The sequence below is a fragment of the Tyto alba genome, unplaced genomic scaffold (assembly GCF_018691265.1).
Source record: "Tyto alba isolate M040663 unplaced genomic scaffold, T.alba_DEE_v4.0 Super-Scaffold_7, whole genome shotgun sequence".
NCBI classification, from domain to species: domain Eukaryota; kingdom Metazoa; phylum Chordata; class Aves; order Strigiformes; family Tytonidae; genus Tyto; species Tyto alba.
The window spans coordinates 1,722,461-1,738,558 of record NW_024881328.1 but is presented as its reverse complement, the minus strand read 5'-3'; the positions used below and the strand labels follow the sequence as shown (position 1 = coordinate 1,738,558).

The following is a 16,098-nucleotide window of genomic DNA, read 5'->3' as shown; positions in this document are numbered from 1 at the left end:
GGTTACAGGCCACATTCCTCCTCCTGTGAAAGGTGTTTGGGAGTTAAGGCTTGGTAATGGGCAGCGGTGCCTTGGCCACAACTGGAGGTGCCATGAGAGATCCAAACAAGCATAAAAAGGGATTTCTCAACACAGATTTCCAGGCAATTTTCTTTGATTTGCGTACTGTCATTAAATTTTCTGTAATTTTCTAGTTTTAATTATGGCCTTTAAATATTCTATATTTTAAAACCACAGAAAGTATTTTCCAAGAATGATACCTTAATAATACTTCAGTTCTCTTAGATATTCCTAGCATTCATATTTTTTCAAAAGTTATCAAGGAGCTGAGAAGATGCTGTGGTGATAAGGAAGGCAAATATTAAACGTTTTCATCCTTATTTGTGAAACTGTCAGATTTAATCGGTTTCGAGCAGGCTCTTCAAGAAGCACCTTTTTTTCATACCGTAAGACTGTGGTAAACGCTTTTAACACTTAGAATTTTCAATACGTTTTCACTCGCACTTGGGATGCAAGTTAACTTGAAACGCCGGAGGCAATAGCGACCCAAAGGTGTCGGTTGGTTTGTCAGGGCAGAAAATCACTTGCTGAGAAGCAGCCGTTGGGATTTTGGGTCAAAATTGAGCTACTTGGGCAGAGCTGAGAGAAATAGTGACCCCACCTTCAGCACCGAGCACGGCTCCCGGGCGACTGGAAATGTGATTTGGGCTTTTCTGTCAGGAATCCGGGTTTGGGTAATTCTTGTTGAGAGGATCGGCTCTTGGCGGGGAGTCAGCCACACGAGCCGGGGGGGGGGCTGCAGTATCTTAAAGTGGCTGATATCTTAAAAAAAGGCTGCCCGTGCGAGTTGTGCCGCTTAAAATTGCGATGTCCCAGCTGATAACTGAGGTAAATCAGTTTGTGCCTGAGCTCAGTGAGTCGGTCGCTGCCTGTCAGCAAAGTTCCTGCCTGGGAACGGAGTGTTTTGCGTTACGCCCGGTAGAGTTAAAATGACAGTGGTGTCTTTGTGGGTCGAATAAATAACGCAGATCTTGTCAGGGTTTGTACACTTTTCAAGAAAAACAAAACAAAAAAACAGCCAAACAAACAAACAAAAAAAAAAAAAACACAAACCCACAACCAATCTGACTTTAAATGCATTTTTATTGAGCAAAAGCAACAGTGACTAAGGAGATACTAGGTGTTAGCCACAGGTCGTGTCACTGAAAAACATAATTGAGGAAAGGAGAGAGTTTTAAAAATTAAAAAAGGTAGATGACTCACATATTATGGAAGGGAATGTCATCGTTCCCAAATGATTGCTCTCACCTTGAAGAGAGCAAACGCTGACGTTGGTGTTTGCAGGGATTAGTCATGTCCCGTAACTAGATGAATGGTCAGGGAGCTAAACTCTTGTTGCATCTTTCTCCAGAAAAACCCTTAAAAATGAGTTTTGTGAACTTTCTGCTCAGGGATGGGAGAGTAGAATAGGAACACAGAAACGCTCCTCAGGGCTGCTTTCCTGCTGGGAGCAACCTGGCCGGAACCCCGGTGAGATTCCACCACCACCGAGGTGGTGTGAATGACCCGTTGCTCGCTTTTTTTTTATTTAATTTACAGGGAATATTTTACATCAAGCCTAAAAAGCAAGTTCAAATTTTAATTTTTTTTTTTTTTTTTTTTTTTGGCAAAGCCCCAAGTGAACCGAATCAGATGAAGCATGCTCTTTTGGCATCCGCGTAAAATGGAAGCCCAAGTTTGAACAAAATCATTTGCAGTCGAGAAGTGATTTTTGGTGTTGTTGGTTGTTGTTCAGATAGATTTTTTTTCCACCATTCTGGTTTTCACTCTGACTAAAGCATGCCGGGTGCTGGCTCTGGGGCTGCCTGCTCTGGCCCCACGGGTCACGCAGGGTTGCCTAAACCTTTTATTCCATTGCTGTTTCCTACGAGGCAGTTTTCACTCAGCTGCATCTTAGCCCGAGAGGATAAATTATTTAGATATTACCCGGAGAAGAAAAAAAAAAAAAAAAGCCCAATATTAATATTTATAGAGTCCAAAAAGAAGCCCTTATACGCACAAAATGTTGATGGTATGGTCTGGATTTGAGGGAGCACTAAATAAAAAACCTGCTGTCACCAGGAGCAACCGCAGCCGCGAGCTGGAGGCTGCAGATCCCCCTCCCGAGCCCTTGGCAGGAGGGGCACCGGCGGCCGAGCAGCGAGCTCCAGGTCGGATGCAAAAAGGCTTTTAACACCTCAGGCAATCGGCGTTTACAGCGTTCTGAAACATTTTTTTTTTTTCCTAAATGTTTTTACATCTTGGCAGGAATTTCTTTTTTTTTTTTCCCCCCCCCCCTTTAAATCCATTGCCTTCCATTATTGAATTTTAATGCTTTTCTTTCCCACTTCTTGAACAGCCCATTAGGATTCCTGGCCCTTTCTCAAGCTGCCCATTACCTTGCAAGGGCAGCTCTGTGAATCGATGGGTGCCACGTTAGAATTTCCCAGCTTTCCAAGGCTTCCTATCAGCGTGTGTTTTATAACATATTTATAATGCATAAATGCTATTTGCCTTGGAATGGGGGTGGGAAACGAGGCGGCGGATCAGCAGAAAAAGACCTGGGAGTTACGATGTGCTGGGGCCAGGAGTTGCTCCCTCAGCGCAGGATCTGGCTTGCTTGGTGAAACCTGGATTTCCAATTTTGCTAAACAGCCATTTGCTTGGTTTCCCCCTGTATTGGGGCACCAGGCTGGGCGGGGACACTCGTGTGGGAGTCACACCCCGCCGGCGTTTGGGCCCGGTCGTGTTCTCATGACATGTAACATACGTGAGTGAACTCAGGGGAAAAAAAAAAAAAAAACAACAAATAAAAAAAAATGCTGTAAATATGTCACATCTGATAGAAAACTGTTGCATTTCCTCACGCGGGAATAATGAGTCAGGATTTGATCTTGCTCAATTATTGTGGTTTGTTCCTAACTGTGTGTGCAAAGCAGTTGACTTTGCATTCACGGCGAGGTGAGCGTCTTCACAAAAATGTTTCTCGAGTCACTGTTTGATTCCAGTTTCCTTTTTTTTTTCCTTCCCCCCCACACCCCTTCCATCAGTATGCTGGTAAATGGGAATATAGCTTTGAGGTAAGTTCAGTAGCGACCGCCACCCCGCTAGCAAACCCTAGAATAGCGCGCCTCCCGCTCGCTCCTCTAGCAGTGCCCTGACTTAGTGCCTTCCCACAGATCCCGCTCCAACCTGCCAAACCGGATTCACTCCGGCGCTCGCTGCGCGGTGTCGGGCTGTTTAATAAAATGAGTGAAGGGGACAAGTGATCTCTTGCTTCCGTTGCTATAGATTTTCTACAGTCAGCGCAGCCTTGCTGATGGGCGCAAGTTAAACTTGCGTGTACCGGAGGAAAGGGTCGGGTCAGATAACACCGAGGTAATGCTTAGTGCTCTTTATACCCCTGCGAAGAATCTACCAGATTTAGGCATTTAATATAAGCACGCAATACAGAGAGATCATTACATTTGAAAGTAATTTATTTACGTACCTCTGCTTTCCCTTAAAAGAATAGTAGAAGCGAACACAAAGCGATAACACGCAGTGAAATCAAAACAAGCGTTAATGTTCACGCCGGTTACTCGAAGTGACATTACAAGGACATTTATTCTTGATATTTTTAGTGACCTCTTTATACGTACGTTACTTTTTCCCTTCCCAAACCAAACACGGGGATGCAGGAGGAGCATCCCCAGCCTGCCACAACAGAGGGAAATAAAAGCTCCCCTCCAGCTCGGTGCCGGCACGGTAAAGGAAGAGCTGAGATTGTAATTGGCCAAAAAGTTCCTGTCTCCTTCCATGTAAATGTTTATAATTCGTTATATTTTTGATTCAGTAAAGCCCGAGAAAGCTTCGGGATGTTTAGTGCAGGGTATCGGTGCGGTGGGAACATCATCTCTGCCCAAACCTCGCTGGGCCGTGGGGAATGCTGATGGCAGCAAGGCAGCGTGTATGCGATGGGGAGGAGGGTTCAGGGGCACGCCCGGGGCTGAACTGCGAAACGGGGAGGGAGTGGGTCCCTCAGAGCAGCGCAGGGAGAAGGGGTTTTTGGTGAAACTAAAGCCCGGATCACGAAGAGGCCTCTGTTTGTGGGCGTGTTCTGTGTGTGCAAGCTAGCACAGTTTGCCTGCAGTCCCACACCGGGGTGTTTGCAGGCACGGTTACCCACTGGAGCGCTCCTCCCTTCCTCTGGTTCACTGCCATGGACGCCGAAGCAAAGTGCCTGTTGCTTTTTCCTTTGTTTCTCTCTGTCCCTGCTGGTTTTGTTCACTTTTACCATTTCTCTGTCGTGCAGACCCGTACATTTCTTCATATAATCACCCAGTCGTGCCTGACGCTAGGCAGGATAGAGGATGGCACCCACGGTCCCACGGTGGAGGCTTGCAATGGCAGCCCCTTGCAAACGTGGATGCTAAGGAACTACACGAGGCTGGAAGTCTTTAGAAACATTTTTTACAGCCCCACTGACTATTTCCTTTAACGAACGGTCGGAGGTTGGTATCAAAAAGCAATTATAGTGTGTAATGATTTAAGCTTTTCCCAGAAAAATGCTTCTCCGCTCTCTTCCTGTCCAACTCACCTGAATTCCTTTCCTGTTTTCTCAGATGATTGTATGTTTACAGCATGTTGTGTATGTTTAGTGTTAGTTATTATTCATTGTAACTAATTTTAGATTCATTTAACTGTCTTGAGCTACTTCTGTGATATTGATGTCAGCGTGACCGTTGCTGTTTGCAGTAGCTGAAGATTTGGTCCCTCATCCAAGACGCATAAATGATGCCAATCGCGTAATATTTTTTGGAGACGTAGGTTCCTTTTGAAAAGTCCCAATTGTAAGTGGTCCAGTCCTAGAGATGGTAGTCACGGATAATTCCAAAGCATTGACGGAAACTGCTGAAATATTAATCGCGTAAGGAATCACAGTATTGTGCCAAAGACTGGTTTTTTTTTTTCCTGGAGGGTTTTGCTGGGTGATGTAACGGGCAGGGCGGGCAGGGGAACAAGCCGGGGCTGCTCTCATTTCTTACCTGCTCCCCAAACGACGTTCCCCTCCTGCCCGAGGAGAGGGTCTGCGCTCCCTCGCGGTGCCATAAAGTGCTCAGGGTCCTCACTCGTCAGAGTCGGTATTTGCATCCGTTTGGTAAGCGGGAAACTGCCGAGCTCGCTCCCGTGCGTGCGCATGTCTGCGCGTTCTCACGTTGGAGCAAAATACAGATTCGAGGCTGGCTCGTGTGAGCGTCGCATTGCCTAGTAATTAATTGTTTTCCAAGCAAACGAGACCTTTTTTTTTTTTTTTTTTTTTTGGAATAGCATAAATAATGATAGAACGCAGAAAGAAGAAATTTATGAGACAGTTGAAAATCCCAATGATATGGTAATCTAGCATGAAATTGTGCGCTGAATAAAAGGGAACAGCTGATGAAGGCAACAGCAGCGTTTTTAGACTTGTTTGCATTTCTGGTTATAGTAGAAAATGATAGTGGCTTAATTGCACTTAAAACAATATAAGTGAAGAATCAGTGACGCTTTGAGCAGTGCTATTTAGTAAACAAGCTACTTCAGTTAGCACTACTAATTCTTTCCTCTTGTAATTAGGGGGGAAAATGCCTTATATTCATCACCGAATGCATATCAAATGGCCCCTCGGTGGTTTGTTATAAAATCCGCGGGCTGCTTCTCTGAGAATTGCGTGACAGTTTGTTTTAAACCGAGGAGCGAATCTCGAGGGACAAGCTATTGAAAGAATACTCATAATAGAAATTAGGGGCGTTAATATGTGACACGGCGGTCGGGTGTGAACTGCAGTGGAGAATTCCGCAGTGCGCTGGAGCAGCTACGGGTTTGGGTAACAAACCCGCACCGGCTGTTGGCAGTGTTAGCATTTCCCAGCAGTTTAATTGAAACACCAGACAATAGGCGTCTTTTTTTTTTTTTTTTTGTAATATGAAGATACACAAATGGTGTTTTATTAGCAGTGAGACTGCATCAGAGACGCTAGCTGCTAAAATGACCCCTTTTCCGTGCGTGTGGTGGAGCGAGCAGCCTCCACCGCTCTGGAAGTCGCTGTCTCGAAGGAAATCGCCGCCGTCCCGCAGCCCCGAGGCTTCGGGTCGGGCTCCGCGGTCGCGGGGGCTGCCTCCCCCCCCCCCCCTTCTCCCTCCTCCAGGAGGCTGCAGAATTTTTGCTGCCCGTTCTCGCTCCCCTCTCCGTTCCTCTGCGCGGTGTTTGACGGTCGAAGCCGGCCTCTGCTCCAGCGGAGGATCCGCCAACCGGGTCGCAGCCCTGAAATCCCGTATTCCCTTGGTTGCTCTTGGTGGGGCTGGGTTATCAGCCGCGTGGAGCTGCCGAACGACAGCTCAGGCTTTGTTTGACCGCTTCACCCGGAGCGTTGACCTGCCCCCGTAGGTCGCTTGACTGTTTTTAAAAGCAATGGAAGAAGGGGCTTGCGGCAGGGGACGGGCGCCCGGGCTTGGGTTTGCTCCGCGGCACGGCCTTGTGGCCCTGGAGGGAGAGGATCTGTAAAACACCCGGGGGACAAACCGAACCAAACCAAGCCCGGAATCCTGACTCCCCAAATCGGGCGCGGTAGCAAACACGGATATTTACTTCGGGGAGGATTAAGGTGATCTCGAGCTGGGGCGCAGGGCACGGCCAGCGTTGCTCCGTCCCGGCTGCTGACGTAACGTGCGGGCAGGCGCCCGCGCGCATTTGCACATCGCACGGTCTTAATGGGGTCTTTTTTTTTTTTTTTTTTTTTTGTTGAAGGAACCAAAAGACCTTTTAGGAAACCCTAAATTGGTAAATGCAATGCTTCTTAGCAAAGGCGCTTAAGGGGTGTGCTTAATTGCGGTGATTTTGTGTGTAAAACCCCCAGATCAACCCCGGAGGAGCGCTGGGGAGAACACGGGCTGCTCAGCTGCAAATGTACCTGTCTCGTTTTATCTAAGCACACAGCTTTAACTTCCCCGGATCTCTTCACGAACATGTTCTCCCAAGGCTTTTGAGCAGAAGATGATTTCTTTCTTCCAAATAAGTCCTATTTCCCTTCTGACTCGCCCGTTCCTCAGAAATACGGTGTCATGTGGTAGGAATAGAAAGGGACGGGCGTCCCAAAGAAGAAAAATAGTATTGGAAACGGAGGAGTTTTCATCTGCGTGTTGCTGTTGTTCATATAAGACTTGGCAACTGTTTTTTTCCGTTAACAATTATTTCTGACCTAGCAGTGCCCTGGCCTGTGAAACGCACACGTGTTCGGGTTGCCGGAGACGAAGCTCCTTAATCCAAAATACCGTTGCTTCGAGATAACATTTCCTTGCACTTGTTTTGTACCTTCCCGCTGCCTTTGTTTGTGGCTGGGCTCGGCAGAGGCGCTCGCTCCCCGGGTTGCTTGGCCGCGGCGGAGAAGGTGAGCTGGGTAGAGTTCTGGTAGAGCCTGGGTGGTGACTACGGTAAGACCGAAAATGCAATTCCTGGGTTTCAGCACTGCTTACCTCGCTGCAGCTCTTACCCTTCTCTGTTGCAGAGGCTCACCCTGAGGCACGTCAACAGCAACCAGTGTCTGGATGAGCCGTCGGAGGAGGACAAGATGGTTCCCACCATGAGGGAGTGCGGCGAGAGCCGTTCCCAGCAGTGGCTGCTGCGCAACATGACCCTGGGTGCTTGAAGTCGGCGCCGACCTGCTGCCTCGGCCGGGACGTCCTTCTCCTCCTCCTCCTCCTCTTCCTCCCCCCTCCTCGCTGAGGCCGGCGGTGCTGGTGCCCCTTCCAAATCCCAGCTGTCAGAGCAAAGTCACGGGGCGGGGGGGTGGGTGGGTGAGGGTTTTCCTTGATGCAGCAGCTCTCCACGTGCCCCTTCGAAACGTGCGGCCGTTCAAAAGAAGCTCGTCTGAGCCCATAAACGTCAAAACGTGCGCCGTTGTCAACACAAACGTGCTCAAAAATGGTCCCGGAGAAACCTCTAAGAACCCTACGTCGCAGAGGTCGGGATGGGGGGCGTTTTCGGCGCGTCACGCGCCGCTGTGGAAAAGCCACCCGGTATAAAATGCCTTATGACACGAACTGGCACTGGGAGCCGTCCTGGCAGGCGTCTCCTGCGCTGGGTGGGTTGGTGCTGGCCTCCCTGGGCAGCGCGGTGGGGATTTGGGGATTTCTCTGGCGTCGAGCCGCCCTGAGCAGCCACGTCGCCCGACGGAGCGCAAGCTCTGTGGTTTGTGCCAGGAGATTGAAAAAAAAAAAAAAAAAAAACATACATAAATGGATCCGGTGTGTTGGGAAAAGCAGCAGCAAAACTGAGCAAGGACTGCGCTTGGGAATGGGCTTGAAATCCAAAGAGGCAACGGCAAAAGATGCGGGATTGTTGAGAAGGGGGAGTGACACACGTGGGTAACTCAGACCAGCGCGGTTGCAGTGTCCTCTGCGGCGAAGAGCAGTGGCTGGGCTGACACCCGGGGAGCTGCAGCAGGGGTACCAAAAACTGGGACCACTGGGGACTGCGACTGGGTCCACACTCGATCCCTGGCTGCTACCCTGAAGCGTTACTGTCAACCTCCACCCCACGTAAGACACGGGAGCTTCATCCGTGGATCCCCTGCGCACCGAGGGTGGAGCTGGATCGGCTCCGAGTCCTGGCTCCGGGCACCCTTGCTGCAGTAGCGATGACAGATGATGCTTTATATTTTTAACAATTTTGTGGCTTCATCGTTCCGTTAGCGTGGTTACGGAAAACGTGCCGGCGGCGCCGCGGGAGCTGGTGCGGTGGCGGGGTGTGGGGAGGGGTCCTGTATGTGCGGGTGATGACATTCCCCATACGTCCGGGTGATGTTTCCCATACGTCCGGGTGACATCTCCCATATGTAAGGGTGACATTCCCCATACGTATGGGTGACATTCCCCATACATCCGGGTGACATCTCCCATACGTACGGGTGACGTTTCCCATACGTCCGGGTGACATTTCCCATATGTCTGGGTGACATTCCCCATACGTCCAGGTGACATTCCCCATACGTCCGGGTGTCGTTTCCCATACGTCTGAGTGACGTTTCCCATACGTATGGGTGACATTTCCCATATGTATGGGTGACGTTTCCCATACGTCCGGGTGATGTTTCCCATACATCCGGGTGATGTTTCCCATATGTACGGGTGACATTTCCCATACGTCCGGGTGACATTTCCCATATGTACGGGTGACATTTCCCATACGTATGGGTGACATTTCCCATATGTATGGGTGACGTTTCCCGTACGTCCGGGTGACGTTTCCCATACGTACGGGTGACGATTCCCATACATTTGGGTGACGTTTCCCATACGTCCGGGTGACGTTTCCCATACGTACGGATGACGATTCCCATATGTACGGGTGACATTTCCCATACATCCGGGTGACGTTTCCTCCAGTGACCCCAGCAGCACGCGCTCCCCGGAACGCACCCCTTTGCGCGACGGGCTGGGCTGGGTTGTCGGCAATAGTCTGTAACTTCCCCTTGTCCAGAACATTCAAGAGACCCGAATCGCGGGGCAGCAGCCGCAGCGTAATTTCAGCACGGGTAAGTGGTGAAATGTTTTCCCCTTATTTCACTCACCGTTCCTCAAAAGGTCTGTTTATGCACTGGGTCATGAAAAATTGCGGTATTTTCTGTATAATGCTCTGATTGTTATGGATTAATAGTGTCATATATGTACGTATTATAAATTTATAGATCATATTTTCTTGACACACATCATTAAATGAAAAACAGGATATTAAATTGGAAAAGTGATTACTGTGCATGCATGGGAGCTAGAGTATCGCGGATTAACACGGACTGGAAGCTTGTCTAGCCCAGCCTCCCTGCTCAAAGTAGGGTCAAAGTCTTCCAGTTATCTTTAAATCACCCCAAAAGTACACGCTGTAGCTTAAAAGCTAGCAAAAGAGGAGAAGGCTGTAATTCTGCTTCACAGAAGGAGCCTCGCAAACAAATTGAAACTCCAATCTCCATGCAGAGAAAAAAAAAAAATCCTTTCCTCGCCTCCTCTCCAAGGGCTTTGGCCACATCACCAGCCACTCGTGCCGGTAGGTCGGGTACCCGGGTGCTGGGTTTTTGCGTGTCATTGCGGAAGGAAATGTCACGGCGGGTCCCACAGCGCCCGGGAGCGCTCGGGGAGGGCGGTTGGTGGTGCCGCCTCTCCCGGGTGCTGCTTGTGAAACACCCCGGGGCTGCCGAGGGCGAAGGCTGCCGCGGCCCTACACCGCCCGGGGCAGAGCCCAAGGGGGGTTCTTGGTGTCGTGGCTGGAGGGTGCAACCCCTGCGCGGCTCGCCTAGGCTCGGGGCGCAACCCCCGGCGAAGAAAAGAATGTTTTTCCCCTTAGAATTACTCTAAAGGTTCGTACGAAGTGTGCAAGCCCTTGACTGAGGCAGCGAGCTTGCAGCGTTGGGTTGCCTGCACTGCTGCGTCCCTGCTTTGGGGGAAAAAAAAGCAGTGAAACGCCTCCGTGTCGGATTGTACTTCTTTAGGAGCAAGGAGGCGCATCCCTCGCGGCCAGAGCAGAAGTATTGCGGGTCTGCTGCACGCTAGCGGGATGGCCCGCCGTCTAGAAATCATGTTCAGACCTTAAAAAAAGGCACGGGAGTACGTGTTTGACTTCAGTCATGACCAGCATTCCCACGGGCTTCGAGGGGCTGGAGCCTGGATTTATCTCCTGGGTGAGGGTATGGAAACCCCCTGAGTCTCATTGCGGAGGAATTTCACCCAAAGCCTCATTAAGGGAGAGTGAGGTGGTGGCGGTGGGGGTGTCTTAAATGCTGATACGGCATCAGAGCGGGGTAACTGATGGGGTTTAATGAATTAAAGTAAGTTACTGCGCTTGGGCCCCAGCCCGTCCTCCTGCCACTGAACTCCGGTGTCGCCTTGGCAAGCGATTTGGGCTAAAATCATTTAAAGTGGCTCCTTTGGTTGCCGCTGTTAGGGAGTGTCTGAAGTTCGGAGCCCTCAAACAGGCCACGGCCGAGAAGCAGCGGCTGGTCTTTGTTTCCCCATTTATGAATTATCTCAGAAAGGCTTTGGGGAGGGTCGACTTCTCTCTGCGCAATGTGTTTACCAAGAACTCTGCAAACGCTGAATATTTACTGGTTTCACTGGGCAGGTGGTGCTGGCTCCCCTATTTTTTGAGGGCTTGCTTTGATGACATCAGAGCGAGCTGTAACGGCGTCGGCCGACCGAATGTTTGGAAGAATAGGTCGAAGCGTAATCGTCGCAAAAAAGCCATGTTCCTTTTTATCTCCCGGCGCCTTCTGGCGACCCACGGATGTGGGGGGGCCCGGGCACACCCCCAGAACTGAAACAGGTCGTTCGGCTCAATCGGCCGAGGGGGGTTTTCTCTGCCGACGCGCATTTCCCCGTCGCCTCCAGGGTTTATTTATTGGTGGCACTCTTCATGCGAAGAGCGGCTTTGAAGAAAAACTGCAAAACTCCCCGAGTTCCGGGGGGGGGGGGGTTTTTAGTTGAAGTTGGAGATCTCGTCTGCCCCCGCGCCCGGGGGGCTGCATCTCGTGGGGGTGCTGGGCAGAGCCTGGCGCGAGGCGATCGCCGGGCCAGAGCTGTTAAATATTGGAACGTTTTGGGGCGGTGGGAAGGAGTTGGGCCGTGCCGGTGGATGCCGCAGCCCCCCCGGGACCCTTGGCATTTTTTTTTTTTTTATTATTTTTTTTTTTTTTTTCCGGGGAGCTGCAGTCCTTCCCGGCTAACACAGCTGGTGAGACTACACCACGCATAACCTGCGACTAACCACGAACTGCTGTGTGACCCGCGGTGTTGAATGAACACCAGCAGTGTGTTTTAGTGCTTCTGTGGCTTTCCGCGTCCGCGCTTAATTCTCCAACGTGTAGCAACATCCAGCCAGAACCACTGCTCTGATACGTGGCTACCCCCATTTTATTTTTATTTTTGCTCTGCGAGCACAGCTTCAGGGCAGCTCGGTAAGCGTCGCCTTGCGGAAAGGTCACAGCCCTCTGAGATGGTACAAAATTTAGTTGAAAAAAGTTGGAATTCTCAGTGTTTTCTGAAGCAGGAAAAAAAAAAAAAAGAAAAAAAAAAAAAAAAAAAAAAAGAGGTGCGGTGGTTTGGGGGACGCGCTTACAAAAGCTCCTGAATAAGTGCTGGGAACACAGGTTTAAGTTAAAATTATAAAAGTAGATTGTGGATAAAGAATCACACGTTTTAAATGTTGTAACAGTTATTACATGGTATACTGGTACTCTCTGCTGTACATTTAAATATTTATACATTTTTGTAGTATTAAAATATACCGGTTTAGTTTTCTTCTGGTGCGTTTGCCTTTTTCTGCCTGTACTTATTTTTTTATGTGGTTAAAAAAAAAAAAAAAAAAAAAAACACCGAACAGATTTCCCACTCCAACCCCTATATTTTTAGATCCTTTATTTACAGGTACAGCCTCAGAAACGGGCAGAGGAGCTTTTCCTGCTGGGATGTGAGTGGCGGAGAAGCGGCCGCAGGCGAGTGCTGCTCGGCGGGTCGACGCGGGTGTGTTTGTCCCTCAGTTGGCATTTTAAGGCTCAATTTTCCAGCCATCCCCTCGGAAACGTCATCGTGCAAGAAAACCGAGCTGGGCCGTGCATCCGTCCGAGGAAGCACGTCAGAGTCCGCGCTTGAACCCCTGGGTTTTGCCCAAATGCCGCATTAACCGTCAGTGGTTTGGGGGGAAAAATGGGAAAAATAATAAAAATAATAAATCAGTGGGCAGAGAAGGGCCAGGTTGGACAGCCGCCTGGTTTGTGACGCTGCTCATCCCTTGGGTAACAATCCTCCTGTAAAGAAACAAAAGAATCTGGGTATGTGGTATAGATAATCTGTGATGCCAGCAGCGGAGCCTTAGGCTTGTTTTGGTGGTCGGGGGGATTTTCTGTTTTTCAGCCGCATCTTGAATCCTGAAGCGGATGGGTAAGTTCTGGTAAAAAGGGAGGAAGGAGAATATTTTCAAAAACAAAGGGTTTCTAAACATAAATGAAAATTAATCCTCAGGAGGCTGGGAGGGAGAGATCAGTTCATGTCATCACTCTAGCGGAAGTGATTCCTGAGAAATTTTAGCACGAATAATAGTTTGCCAATGTTGAATTATTTCAGATTTTACTGTTAATTTCAGTTGCTGGACAAAATCAAGCTTTTTTGTTACTAGCCTTACAAAAAGCTAAGCGAAACGGTAAGAGTGTTTTAAGCGATAGAAGATTACGCAGCCTTCATCTGCATTACCTTAAAGTAACTGAAAAAGAAGCTGTAACATTAAAAAAGCTAAAGATTTTTTTATAATAACAATTTTACGTGAGTTCTATAATTCATCCTTCTACACTGCTACAGCGTACTTACCACCAGCTCATGTCTCATTTAACAAGATTAGGCCTGTCCAGAGTAGCATCCTTGCTCACGCAACTACAGAGGAAAAAAAATCAAATCCTTTTTATCAAGGTTCAGGTTGTCTTCGGAGAAGCGTGCATTTGTGTATTTATTTCTGATGAGCTGCAGTTTATACAAAACAGTCATCGCATATGTGCGATTAAAAAAAAAAAATGACTGTCAAGTTTCTACTCCGATTATTAAACTATTTTGCAAAGATGCAATTAACTGTAGAGCTCGTGTTAATTATAGTATGTGAATCATTTAAATGAATCATAAAATAATCTATTTGTGAGTAATGAATGCAGACGTAGAGGTTTGGGGTTTTTTTTTTCGCATTTCTTAGAAATGTTAATAATTAGGACTGATTATAGAACTAAAATTACAGTGAGGGGAACAACATACATTTCATTTCCCTTAAAAATTACGTGTTTTTATCTCTTCTTTTGAGGTCTGTTTAGGGGTTTTATGGAGCCAGACCCCCCCAAGGATGAAGCCCCGCAGGGTGTCACCGGGGGTTAAGGACAAATCCCCTGGCACCGCTTCCACCCGCTCGAACTGGCATTTCAAACCTCAGCTGGGAAGTATTTTTGCGGCATCCAGACGGTAGGATCTGCCCTGAAATCCACCTGCAGGCAGCTTGCAGACCAGTGGGACCGGGCGCCACGAGCTCGGGGACTGTTCCTGTAAATGCAGGTCACAAATAATCGGCTTGATCATTCTATTTGTCATCCGCTCGCCCTGCTTCTCAGACCCACCGTCCCCTCTGGACCCGCCGGGCACGAGCCCCGCGCTGTGCTCCGCACCAGCTAAAGCCTGAAAACGCTGAAATGTGCGGAAATTACCTAATTGCAGATAATAAATGGAAATAGGCTAAGCAGCTCCAGAGGTAACTATTGCCCGGGTGAGTTTAAGTCGAACCTCTGCCCATCCCCGACCCCCGAGCTCCCAAGCCCCAAGCACCCGGGTCTGGTCGCTCCTCCCGGAACCGAGGGGTTAAAATACATCCGTCCATACGTGCCAGACATACATTTACCCAGCAGCAGCCCCGGGAATTTTTCAGGGCTCTTACTGGCAGTGTGTCCTGCATCGTGGGGTGGGCGGGCAGGGAAACCTCCCGGGTAACACAGTTGACTACGAAGCCAAGCAGATACAAGAAGTTTAGATTGGTGAGCTGATTAAATTTCCGTCGGGTTGGCAGCTACAAAGCTTCCGTTTCTGTTATTCGATACAAACATTTTAGATCCCTATAAACCCAATTCGAGGATTACATTTTATTTCAGTTCTCAAAAAGCTTCTCTATTTCTTTCCAGGTCGTTCTGTTTGCGGCACCTACGGGAGAATGACGCTCATTATTTTTCAGTTAACCTGTTAAGGGCCACGTCCTGACATCCTTCGACGTGTGACTTGCATTTTAATCAACGTGTGTCTCTGTCCGGCGCTGCGTAAGGCGGGCGGGAGATTTTGGCAGAGGAGTTTGGAGTTTAGGCAGGAGATGGGGTGTCCCCTCCAGCCACCCCTCATCCCCCCGCTTCTCCCTGGGCGCTTGCGTGTTTGTATCTGTCTTCTCTGCTACGATCCCTCCGTGGTACAGATCGTTATTCCCGCGTAACGTGCCTCTTTGTGGCCTTCCAGCCTGGGACCGTCTTAGGGCAGCTGATAAATTGGGGGAGCGCCCGCCAGCCTCGGCGGCACCCGTCGGTTTGGGGGTGCTCGTGGGATTCCCCTGCTCGACCCTGGACCTTGGGCGGAGCGGGGCCGCGGAGGGAGAGCAGCACTGCGGGAAGGTCTGGGAGGGGGTGTCACCGGTAACCGGAACAGAGCTGATTTAAAAGCGAAAAAAAAAAAAAAAAAAAAAAAAAAAAATTTTAACCGTTTTTTTAATTGCAAAGAAACCAGCAGAGGAAAAGAGAGCCTTTTCTTGGAGGGCAAACTCACCGCTGCGAGGTGCTTGTCGGCAGCTGGGCTTTATTCTGCTGGGGAGAGGGGTGAGCTGCTGAGAAATAGCAAGGGGTGCCCGCACCGGGGGGACGCGGAGGGCTCCCTGCCAGCACCGCGCCTGCCAGGGGCTCCTCCAGGCCAAGTGACGGAGCTCGCTGGCATCCAGTTGATGGCATAAAGCTAGATCGTTAAAAGGGAGCTTACACTGGCTCAATGTCCTGGGTTGAGTGAGTGGTGGAGTTTTTTGGTGGCAGGGGAGGGGGCTATCGGGGCGGCCCCCTGTGAGAAGCTTCTCGAAGCTCCCCCAGCTCCAAGTCAGCTCCACTTATGTTTGGGAAATTGAGCCAATCGGCTGCGCCTCTGCGATAACGTATTTAAGAAGGGACGTGGTGACGGGCAGGGGGACTTGTGAGGAGGAGTTGCTGCAGCTGCGTGAACACCAAGGTCAGTGGGGGAACAGAGGAAGAAAGGAGGGGGGAAGATCTATGGTGGAGCAGACATTGATTTATGGCCTGTGGCTTCTGCCTGGATGATCAAGGTGCTGTGCCCGAAGAAGGCCGGGGTCTCATGGGAAAGGCAGCCCCGCTGCTGTAATTCAGTGCTGGGAGGATTGCAGCATGCGGGGGAGTCCCACACCAGAGCAGCTTGGGAAGGGCTGCAGCCGTGGGAGGGAATCCAGTCAGAGAAAGTTGGTGACCCATGACGGAGCAGTGTGGGGAATGCTGCG

The 16,098-nt window shown here is 49.6% G+C and overlaps 1 protein-coding gene across 7 annotated transcripts in view; it reads left to right on the top strand.

The window, feature by feature from the left end:
* Positions 1 to 15,644, top strand: part of GALNT13 (polypeptide N-acetylgalactosaminyltransferase 13) — a 143,082-nt gene extending 127,438 nt beyond the window's left edge. For 3 of the 7 annotated variants that reach the window (XM_032997347.2, XM_042783725.1, XM_042783726.1), the window contains 3 exons: positions 3,090 to 3,119; positions 4,334 to 4,532; positions 13,892 to 15,644. In XM_032997347.2, the coding sequence (XP_032853238.1) occupies positions 3,090 to 3,119; positions 4,334 to 4,519 (216 nt within the window). In that variant the 3' untranslated portion in view covers positions 4,520 to 4,532; positions 13,892 to 15,644. Of the gene's footprint in view, positions 1 to 3,089; positions 3,120 to 4,333; positions 4,533 to 7,561; positions 8,285 to 13,891 lie in introns of those variants that run through there. The other 4 variants (XM_032997352.2, XM_032997349.2, XR_004407744.2 and 1 more) reach the window with 3 other exon arrangements.
* Positions 15,645 to 16,098: the final 454 nt, after the last annotated feature.